The sequence below is a fragment of the Nannospalax galili genome, unplaced genomic scaffold, assembly GCF_000622305.1.
Source record: "Nannospalax galili isolate Female #2095 unplaced genomic scaffold, S.galili_v1.0 scaffold52, whole genome shotgun sequence".
NCBI classification, from domain to species: Eukaryota; Metazoa; Chordata; class Mammalia; order Rodentia; family Spalacidae; genus Nannospalax; species Nannospalax galili.
Window position 1 is genome coordinate 6,615,322 of NW_008334003.1, and position 11,687 is coordinate 6,627,008.

Sequence of the window (11,687 nt, forward strand, 5' to 3'; positions counted from 1 at the left end):
TTGGGTGTCTTCCTCTCTCTTTCTACCTTATCATCTTGAGAGTCTCTCATTGAACCAGAACCTCAGTTTCTGGCCAATGAGCTTTCAGGATCTGCTTGCCTGTCTCCACCCTCCAATGCCTAGCCTTTTATGTGGATGCTGGAGATTAGAACTCAGGTCCTCATGCTTATACAGAAAATGCTCTTACCCACTGAGCAATCTCCCAAGCCCTCTGTCCTGTCTTCTGAAAGAGTATTCTTGGAGTTAATACCTCTGCTGACCTTGAAGAGACTGGGCGTTTCTTAAGTATTGGTGACTGTTCTGCCTGAATATATGAGATGAGGAAAGTTCAGGGCTATGTCTCTGAACTTGGAACCAAACAATGTTGGGTTGTCATGTTCAGGAATGAAAAACCAATTAAGGAAGGAGATATTGTGAAGAGGACTGGAGTCATTGTGGACAATCAGTTGGTGAGAAGTCATTGGGTTTTAAAGTAGATAGCCTTAGTGATCCCATTGATAAAGAGAAGCAATTGGGTCCCAACCCACAGGCCACTGGGCCTGAAAGCTCCTGGAATAATTCCTGGAATCTCTGCAGGTACTGATGCAGTCTGGCAGGAAGGCTGTAGGTAGCCTGGTGCTGACAGATTGTGGTCAGTGTAGACAGACTAGGAAACACTGATTGCTACTGGCACAATATTATCGTGTCATATTGTGTCATAGTATTCATGGCATATTTATGTTGCTACGGGTCAAAAGTAATTCTCTTGATCTTTCGAAGGAACATCACGGATCCAGACATCCTAAAGTACACCACTGTGGTATCCGCCATTGCTTCTGCTGCTGACACCTCTTCTTCCGGAAAGTATTTTATAAACAATGGCAAAAATGCTTGGCTCATAGGAAACATCTAAGCAAGCTGTTGCTTACTGTTCAATTGTTTGCTACTCCCCACCGGATGTCTGTTGCTTCACCAACCCCCAATTGTAAGGTCTATGCTGGTGACGTGTTCTACTTAGGTCTCTGCTGCTAGAGAGAATATCCAGAGGGAATGATCCCTGACTGCTTACCAGTCATAGAAACACAAGTGTCTCTTTACATTCCAGCAAATGTCATTTCCATCACTGACAGACCTTGGAAACAGGATGTGCTATAATGGTATCCCCTAACCCTCACCATCAGTGTTGGCATGTGCTTCATGTTGGATCTGCTCCTCAAACCAGGGACACGAGGTCGTTGGCAAATGTCGTGAAGCTTTTGTTAGTTCAGCATCATGACATTGCTGCTCTTGCTCATTTTGGTTTTGATCTCGATGCTACCATTCAGCAACTCAGGTTGTGGCATGAGCCTAAGCTGTTGCAGCAAGTACCATATTCTTCTGTGGCTACTGAAGAACAAGTGACTGTTATTCATGTGGGGGCGGGAGGGTATCGTGCTGAAGAACAGCAGTAGAGCCCAGCAAAGATCAGAAGCTTGAGAAAAGTTTCTCATGCCATCACCCAGCACAAAGCTCCCTTGGGCAGTATCAGGGCTGACAGGAAGATCTAGAAGAGACAGATATAAAGTTGAAAGAGAATGGAACAAACCTTTAGGGTAGGCTTGAAGCATAAACGTCTATGGATTCAAATCATATAGTTTTCCCTGCACTTTTTCCAATAAAATCAGTTGTTCGTAAATTATTCTTGTATTCCTGATGTACTAAAATGTTGAAAGTTTCATATTGTGTGGAAAGAAGGGAAGGAAGGAAAAGGGAAGAGAAGGGGAGGGGAGGGGAGTGGGGGGGGGAGAGAAGGGATGGGGAGGGAGAGGAGATAAAAGCCACTGCTTGGGCTTTGGGGATTTAGTTCTTTGTGACCAAGGAGGACATGTGTCACGTTTGCTGCTTATGATTTTAAGTCCCTCAAATTGTCACCCCTGAGTTGACGTTTACATGTTTCAGGAACCCAGTTACCTTGAAAATGAGATGTTCAAGGTGCTATGTGTACCTTCTAAGCTGAGCCAAAGCCCTAAATATTCTTTTACGGCAGCCATTATTTTTAAAATACTCCCCCAAGAACAGCTAACCATCCAAGAACGGAAGTGGGACAGCATCAGAAGCAATTGCTGCAGTTCACAGACAAATTTAAAGCTTAGCACTGCATTTTAGTCTTAGAATAGATATTGAGCTATTTGTTAGAAGGGCTTTTGTTTCCTCCTCTTGAAAATTGCAGTACCTTATTCTGCAACTTATTTTACTCCTGAAGAAAGTCTAAGATATGATGTAATTAAGTCAAAACAGCAAATACACACCATCTATAGAGCATTATTGTTAATAGTTTAATCTCACTCTAACCAAACCTTGGACCCTAGCTATCAGTTTACAGGAAATAGAAAGTGTCATACAGAGTCCAGAATGGCCCTATGTGATTCTTCCCCATGTGCTCAGAGCCTTGAGTAATCCAATCCTGAGTAACCTGCTTCTAGCCAGTAGAACAGATTAATGTTGCATAGATGTCACTTCTGTGATTGGATGATAAACATGGGTCCTGCTAGCTAGCATTCTTCTCTTGCTTTGATGAAGCAAATTGTCATGATGGTGAACAAAGGATAGTTTTCTCCAGCCAACAGGGATTTACAAAAACCCAAGTCCAAAAATCCAAGAAGAACCAACCACCAAACACATGAGCTTGAAAACTGACTGTTGCTATGCTGGTTAGTTGTTACTGACATGACACAACTTAGAGTCACCTGGGAAGAGGGAACCTCAATGGAGGTATAGCTTAGATCAGATTGGCTGGAGCCATGTCTGTGAGATTGTTTTGACTGGTGACAGATGCAGATGGGCCTAGCCCACTATGGGTGGCACCATCCCCAGGCAGGTGGGCCTGGACTGTGTAAGAAAGCTGGCTGAGGAGTTGGAGAGATGGCTCAGCATATAAGGCCTCTTGCAGAGGACCCAGGTTCCATTCCCACACTGACATTGGGCAGCTCACAACTGCTTGTAACTCCAGCTCCAAAACCATTTTTTGGCCTCCATGCACACCTGCATTCACGTATTACACATATTTACTCAGGTACACTAAAATCTTTTAAAATAAATCTTAGAAAGCTAGCTGAGCACGAGTGGCTCAGAGAGCCAAGAGGGAGCCAGCAAGCAGCTTTCCTCAATGATTCCTGCCTCCAGCTCCCTCAGTGATGGATTGTGGCCTGGAAGTGAAAGCCAAATTAGCCCTTTCCTCCACAGGTTGCTTGTGGTCATGGTGTTTATCCTAATAGCTGAAAAACTAGCCAAGTCAAGTCCTTCGATAAGAGCCTAGTTTTTGTTGATGCCTTAATTACAGTCTCATATGACATAAGGGAGATTGAATTAGCACCTGTGTCCAGATCCCAACGTGTGTGCGTGTACATGCGTGTGTGTGTGTGTGTGTGTGTGTGTGTGTACATTTGGGGGCTGGTTGGTTTGCAGTTCTGGGATTGAGAACCTCTGTATGCGAGGCAGGCACTCTCACTGGGCTACACCACCAGCCTTTTTTTTTTTTAATTTTTAAAATTAAAACTATTCTTTGACAATTTCCTATGTATATGTAATGCATCCTCACTACACACCCCTACACCGTATCCCTCTTCCACCCGATCACCCCCTTCTCCCTATAAATTCCCCTCCCACTTTCATGCCATTTTGGTTTGTGACCTACTGGGTTTAATCAAGGCTGTCAACATGAGCGTGGAGTTCCAGTGGTACCTTGCAGGCTCACCAGTGGCTACATCACTAACTGCCCCCCACCCCCCACCTAGTACCCACCAGAAACCAATGTTCCCCAGGAAAATGTAGAGGCCCACGAGTTCCTCCCCAACCCATTATATCAGCTGACGGGCCCAGTCATGTACAGGTCCACTGCAGGCAATTGCCTCATGACTGCAAGGTCTTATGCCCTTTTCCACATCATCTGCCTCATCTTCTTTCCACTTTTTCTGTTCCCTGAACCTTGCAGGGAGTCGTATAGATGTCCTGTGAAGGGCTAAACACTCAACAGTCACTTGTTCTCAGCACCGTGAGCAACCATTCACTACAAAAAGCTCTGATCAAACATGACAGCAGCATTTGTCTATGGGTATAAATATTTAAAAAGCAGTTGACACATCCATTTTGCAAAACAGGAGTCAGCCCCCCCCCCGCCCCGGAGGGGCCTATAACCTCCCAGCCATTGGCTTTTCACTGGACTTACAATACAGGTATGAATTCTCTCCTGTGGGGTGTTTCTCAAATCCAGAGAATGGTCATTTACTCTCCTAAAAGTCATGCCACCACTGCACCAGTGGCACGTTTTGCCTGGCAGGTACTGTAGCACATAAGGTGCACTGCTGGGTAAGCTCACTGATGGCATTATGTTGTTCTAAGCCATTACATTTTGGGGTAATTTATTAAGTTTAGGAAATGTTTTACAAATGAGAAAGGTGGGGTACTCCCAAGTATTTTAAAGAGGGACTGTGCTATGTAAGAAATCAGACATCCAAATAACTATTATAATTAGTAAATCCTGATTAGATCCTTTTATAACAAAATTATACTAGGTGTTTGTTTCTAGGGCAAATGAGACTAGATATTAGATGTTATGAAATTACTAGGTTTTTGTTCTTGGTATTGAGATGGAGTCTATGTATCCCTGGCTGGCCCAGAATTCACTAGTAGACCAGGCTGGCCTGGAACTCAGAGATCCACCAGCTTCTGCCTTCCAAATGCTGGGATTAAAGGTGTGCGCCACCAAGCCCGGCCCTAAATTAATAGTTTTGTGTGGTATTCGTTTATGAAAAATATTCTTTAAAGATGCTTATGTGTATGCCTGTATTCATAGAAGACACATAGTGAAATACTTAGTTGATGCAAACATAAAATTTATTTTTATGTGATTTCATAGGTTTAGAGAAAGCATGAATGATAAAGATTGTAGAATGAATCTAGTCTGTGACAGCAATGGTTGGGCCTAACAATTTTTTTACATTATGGTGGCATGAAAGCAGAACCCATCCAGTAGAAAGCCTCCTTCAGATCTTGAACTTTTCTTAAGTTGGTGATATGTAGTAAGGTGTTCCATTATACAAGGCAGTGGCAATGTACCACTGCTACTACTTAGCATCACAGTAAACAATTGGTACTCTACAGCATCCCATGTTGCTATGGTGTTCAGTACGTTCAGCGTATTGCATGTGCTTCCAATTTAAGGTACTTTAGGTTTGTGGTAGATTTTGTGGGGGACTTAACTCCATCAAGGAGTAGCTTTAGTTTGCAAGTCCTTGAAGGGTCTCTATACTTTCAGCTTTTATGAACATTAGAAGGAAACTCATGGGGCAAGTAATGATAAACAAAAGGTCTTTGCCTGTAATTTTTAGAGGCAAGTGCATCAGGAATTAAGATTAGAAAATATTTTTTATTTATTCACTGAACTGGGAATTGAACCCTGGACTTTGTGCATGATAATTAAGTGCTCTACTACTAAGCTACATCTCCAGTCCTGGAAAGTATTATTATTAATTATTATTTTGGTCTTTTTTAGGAAGGCAGTTTTTTAAAAGACTGAGTAACACTTTTAATCCTGAGTGGGTAACCTCTCTTTCCAGACCTCTATGAAGGTATCCCTCTTGGAATCCCTCCACTTAAAAGAAAGAAAGAAAAAGACCTATAGGAAAGATGACATATCACAAATGGCCCTCTTCACCTTTTTTCCTCACAAAGTAACAGTATAATGCAAAGTGGTAAAGTTCTAAGAAGCTACTTTCCACTCTTACCCCATAATTACCATTATCTTTAAAAAGAATCTATCTTTAGCTATGTCTGTTCATCATTTGTGAAACTAGACTAAAAAATAATTAAATCACTGTGCATTTATACATTGCCATTAAATCAAACTCAGCTGGTCATAAGAAAACCACAATATTAACATATCTAAGAAAACAAAAATAATATTTATGAAATGCAGATAACTTACTTCTCTTTAGACAATGGAGTTTCAAATGCAATGTGAAATACATTAATCTGGAGTTGTCCTAGTGGGGTGGATTTAGACACAGATATCAGTCTAAAAATTGCCTATTAATTTGACGCACCAATTCTACCTATAAAATGTATCCCTAAGGAAATAATAACTCATGAGATTTTTTTTCGGTCTTTTTTGAGACAGGGTCTCCCTGTAGCCCCAGCTACCCTGGAACTTGCTATGTATACCAGGCTGGCCTTGAACTCACAGAGATTGGCCTGCCTCTGCCTCCCAGTGCTGGGATTAAAGGTGTGTGCCACCACGCCCGGCACTCATGAGATTTTTTAAATAGCACTGCTTGATAATAAAAATGGAAAAGTGTAAGATAATAAGAAATTGGTATATTAATATAACGAAATATTAAATCAGGTTACTGAACAGGGCAAATGATACACTTATGTGGTTAGGATTACAAGCAATGGGGTATGTGTACATATATATTACTAAATGAATGTTTATATTCAAGAAACCATATTAAAAGAATTATTAAAAAGTTTAAAAAATCTTTAAAACACCATTTAACAGGTCTTTCAAATGAGGTTTTTTTTTTCTTTTTGCTAAACTGTACAAGTAATAAAAGTTGTTATAGAAGGACTTACACAGTGATATGAAATAGAGTATTTGCAATCTGCCACCACTTACAGTTTGAAGAATAAACTCATTCCTAAACAAGATTACATCTAATCATTATTCAAAGGTCCCCAAGCTTTCTAAAATTGTACTTCAAACTGCATGCTAGATTGTACATATTAACAAACAGTGTATTATAATGGAATCAGGCTAACTTTAAGTTTTGCCATTTAATTTTGATGTAATCATTTAAACCCAATTCAACAAAAAGGAAAGCACAAGTATATAATGGACCTGCAAACAGAATATTTAAATTCCAGGTAAGCAGAGGAAGCTGCACTTTCATACTTAGAAGGTACATAGCCCCATTTACATTTTATTCACTCCCTTCTGAAATTCCACAAGTTTTTTCTTGGTTTAATCTAAATAATCACCTTTTCTTTCCCTATTGGAAAAAAAAATTGTCCTTCTAGACTATAATGTGGCATTAAGTGAGGACAGCCCTTGGTTCCTCACACCATTGATGTTGAGAATGCTGTTCACTATTTTAGGCAAAGTCCTTGTGAAATTTTTTTTCCATATTTATAATGGAACTACTGGGGCTGGGAATGCAATTCAGTTGGTACAGCTTCCCCAGCGTGCACCTGGATTTGATCCCTAGAACTGCAAAACAAACACTAAACAAAACACATACACACAAAACATAAATACATTTCTCTTAAGAAATCAGGTTATCATAGATATGATAAACTGTCAGTTAGTGGATGGTCCTCCTTTGTTTCAGTTGCCAGGATACTTGGGAAGAACATGTGGCTTCCTCTCTAGGCATCTGTGTCATGCAGGTGCTTTGTGCTGTTACCTTGGAGTGGTCTTGGTGTTCCTTCTTTTCTCCTATCATGATTCATTGCATTATCTTTCCCACTTTGAAAACAGATGTAACACCACCCTTTCCATCACAGCTGGTTTGAGAAGTAAATGGCAAAGCACAGAACGTGCTGCCAGGACCATTCTAAAATACTAAATACTAAAAATACTAATTTCACAAGACAGAGTCTGAACTTTTAAGTCTGATATATGCTGTTTGCAAAACCACCTAATAAAAGTCAACAAATTCGAAATTTGTTTGAAATAATTTAAATTATTTAGAAAGTACAATCATATCAAAATTGAAATGAAAAATAAAGTTCCTGCAAATAGTAATGGGCAAAAGAAACGAAATAAAACTTGTATAGAAAATGACCAAAAATAAACAATTAAACATCAAAATCAGAGTGGAAAAAGAAGTGACTTCATATAGTGAGATCAGCAACCTTAACCAATAATCACTCAAGGCCTCATCTGTCTGAACTGTTAGGAGATAGAACAGCTCACCAATTGGCATTTTTTTTTCATGTAAAATGAAGCATCAAAGATGGTACTTTATATTTACAAATGACTCAAGAAATTAGTGTACGTTTTTCAATTTATAATTTATAACAAACTTAATTTTAAAAAATTTCAAGTAAATCCAAAAAGAAGGCCTTGGGATGGATCAGTGCTAGTCAAAGAGTCCAACAGCAGGGGCGAACTCACAAGAAGACCGTCAACATTTCACAGCATGTTATACAGACTTAGAAGCAAAGCCCTATGTTCTCCCGAGTGACTAAAATAAAGAAAATGCCACTATAACTGTGCTGTTACTGATTGTTGTTCTTTCTTCATTTCTTTCTATACCCTTGAAAACCTACCCCATTATATAGGAAAGTCTCACAGTTCATCAGTGCAAAAACTTTATTTATAATTTGTTTCTCTTCCACGCACTTTACAGGATCTGAACTTAATCCACAGTTTTTTTTTTTTTAAACATCTTCAATCAGTCATGTAAAATGTGAAAAAAATACCCCACTAGTCAACTTGAAATCTCCGCTCCTCTCCCCATTGCTACAGCAAATTTAGGATAAGTCTACAGCACTCACTCACTTTAGCTGGTTCTGATACTGAGGTGTATTTTTTTATCTGAGAATCAACACCTAAGGACCTGGCTAATTGTACAGCATTTGAATCTTCACTGATAAGTGTTCCAAGAGCCACAAGCAGTCTAAAAGTGGCTTCTAGGTCTTGTACAACTTCCAAGATTGTGCTAATTACTGACAAGCATTGAGCTTTCCCTTCAATGTTATGGTCTTTATGGAAGCAAACAGAATAATTCAAGGCCAATGTAGCCAGAGCAATATGAATGTTCTTATTGCTCCCTGATTTCAGTTCTATTGCATGGGACATCAGTGACTCCCTCTGAGACATCATGAGCTTTTGTCCTGCCTGACTAACAAAACAATTGCAAAAAGTCCTAAGAGCAAGCAGCTGGTTTGCTGGCTTTCCCTGAGGGTTCAGAAGGTTGATGAGATGACTGCTGAACTGAGGCCCTTCCTTTTCATTGCAGAAGTTCTCATTCACACTGGGATGTTTAATTGACAGACGAAGAATATCAAGTGCAGGAAACACAATATCTATTAAAAAGAAAATTTCATTAATGTGTATGAAAATCTACAAGATTCCTTATGGCTATTATTCAAATTTACACTACAAAATGAACACGTGATCGTTTTAGAAAACATGAAAAATGTTAACTGCTCTAATTCATTTACTTAGACTGGATTTATTGCTATGTACTTTGAAAATGAGGTAACTCTCTCAGGTTATCAAATAGCCTGAGACACAGTTAAGTATTTACTAATGAACTGAATGAATTGCAGTGAGGACCTAATTAAAGCAAAATTTCTTCAGAGAAGTCTAGCTGACAAATGCTGAGAGAATCCTCACATAGTAGGACATCTGTGATTGATGGCTGGGCAGACACCATCTGAACATACATACTGAGCAATCTTACCATGACTTTAAGTGAGGAAACCTGACAGGTGAGCACACAATACAAAGACAGCCAGAACACTTTTAATCCCAGCACCTGGGAGGCAGAGGCAGGTGGATCTCTGTGAATTCGAGGTCAGCCTGGTGTACATAGCAAGTTCCAGGCAGCTGGGGCTACATGGAGACCCTGTCTCAAAAAGACCAACAAAAAAGACAGCCAGCACATCTATTATAAAAGATCTTCACATATATCAAAATAAACCAAAACCCCTAATAAACCAAAGTCCAATTATGCCACCCAAAGGAAATACAGAAACAGATGTTAAACAATTGGCTGAATCTATAATATGGGAAATTTAAAATTTTTTTAAATTTATTTTTATTTTGTGTGTATGAACGTCATGCCTGTATGTGTGTAAGTGTACTCATGTGGTGCAGTGGCTGCAGAGGACAGAAGGCGCTGGACCCACTGAAACTGGAGGTATGGACGGTTGTTAGCCACCATGTGGATGCTGGGATTCAAACCCAGGTCTTCTGCAAGAATAGCCAGTGCTCTTAACTGCTGAGCCATATCCCCAATATGGGATATTTTGTAGAGAAAAAAACAAGTGTTTTTCCAATAAATTATTGTCATGGAAAAAAATAAAAAACCCATGAGGGAGAGGACACTTTTTTTTTTTTTCAAAAAAATGTTAGTGACATAAAAGGGGGGATGTATAGCAAGTCTTTGTGCACTAGAGTTAACAGGTGAGGGTAACAGATGTTCTGACATTGTGGAATTATGTTAACAGTTCCAAAACCTAAAATATGAAACCTGAAGATTTTCAGCACCAGATACCAAAAGTATTTCTGATTTGGAGTTTTCAGATTAAGGATGTTCGACTAGCAAAGTCAATGGAAATTTCAAACTCTGGGAAAACTCCCAATTCTAAAACACTTCTGGCTACAAGAACTTCAGATAAGGGATGCTTAACATGTACCTTTAGACTCTTACGAGTTATGTGACCAAAACAAGATGATGAATTATGGTGATGTGGCAAAATGTTTTGTGCAACTGTTCATAATTTGAATAGACCCAGGTGAACTTTAATTTAATCTAGAAACACCAATAATAGCAACAGAAATGAAAGGTCTTAATTGAAATTTGAAGATGACTTATTTACCTTCAGGCCAGTTGATAGCTTTCCACAAAATCTGAAGTTGCTGGACTGTGGGTTTTTCTGAAGCATTATTACAAATTACAGACAGTATCTTTTCAAGAAGCACCAAGTCATCTTCAGTTAACTTCTTCTCTTCAGGTGCGGTGCCATTCAGTTCCTTCAGTTTCCCTATTATCAAAACCAACCTTTCAAAATCCTTTAATTGAAGTTTAGCCAAAGAATACACAAGACAACATTTTAAGTAAGAATACTCTGCTGCACATTAACACTTTTCTTGGAAATTATCAAAGTCCATAAAGTTTATGAGTATTTGTTTAGCTCAGCATTTATTTGTACAGTGAAAGATTATTGTACTGATTTTCGTTTTATTTACTATTTTCCAAAACCTTCAGACACTGTTTTAGAATCATTCTGAATGTTTTTTTAAAGCAACAGCAATATATAAAAGTATGTCATCTATTTCCCTAGCATTTATTTTTAATTAAAATAAGAATTTAAGTTTTGGCACGTTTGTGTGTTGTATGGTGTGAGTGCTGCCGCACAGACCCCATGGTGGACATGTGGAGGTCAGGACAACTTCAGGAGTCCACTCTCTCCTTCCACCATGTGGGTTCCAGGGATCAAACTCAAGTCATCAAGCTTACAGCAAGTGCTTTTTACCTGCTGAGTCATCTTGCCAGTCCCAAATTTATAAATTTTTAACAATCACTAATGGAACCTGGGACTGGTTTCACCACTCTTTGTCATTAAAGCTCTTAACACCAACAAACTATTGAAAACAAAATTTAAGCAATGTAAAAAAATCAAAAAAACCCCTCAGATTTATACAAGAGTTAACAAATGCCTAAAAATGTGCTTATACTTTCTTAGCTCAAAATTACCTATCAATATCTGTAACAACAACATTAAGAACTGTTATGAGCCCCCCTCTCCCCCCAATTTCTGCCTTATACCTAGGTATGAATGTTCTATTAATTCTTAATACCACCTTTGGGGCAAAAGGAGAAAGTAATTCTCCAAAGTCCAAAAAAGTCCCCTTCACTTCAATTTGAGAAAAAAATAACAGGAAAACCAATCAAAGTCAATTGAGTAGTCCCTCCCTCCCTCTGTCCCCAGCGCCTCCC

General features: G+C 39.2%; 1 protein-coding gene across 3 annotated transcripts in view; it reads right to left on the reverse strand.

Moving 5' to 3' along the window:
* Positions 1-6,310: 6,310 nt before the first annotated feature.
* The window catches only part of Plaa (phospholipase A2 activating protein), a 62,045-nt gene continuing 56,668 nt past the window's right edge, over positions 6,311-11,687 (reverse strand). For all 3 annotated transcript variants that reach the window (XM_008828950.2, XM_008828952.3, XM_008828951.3), the window contains 2 exons: positions 10,567-10,731; positions 6,311-9,045 (listed from right to left, as the gene is read on the reverse strand). In XM_008828950.2, coding sequence (XP_008827172.1) covers positions 8,480-9,045; positions 10,567-10,731 — 731 coding nt within the window. In that variant the 3' untranslated portion in view covers positions 6,311-8,479. The remainder of the gene's footprint in view (positions 9,046-10,566; positions 10,732-11,687) is intronic.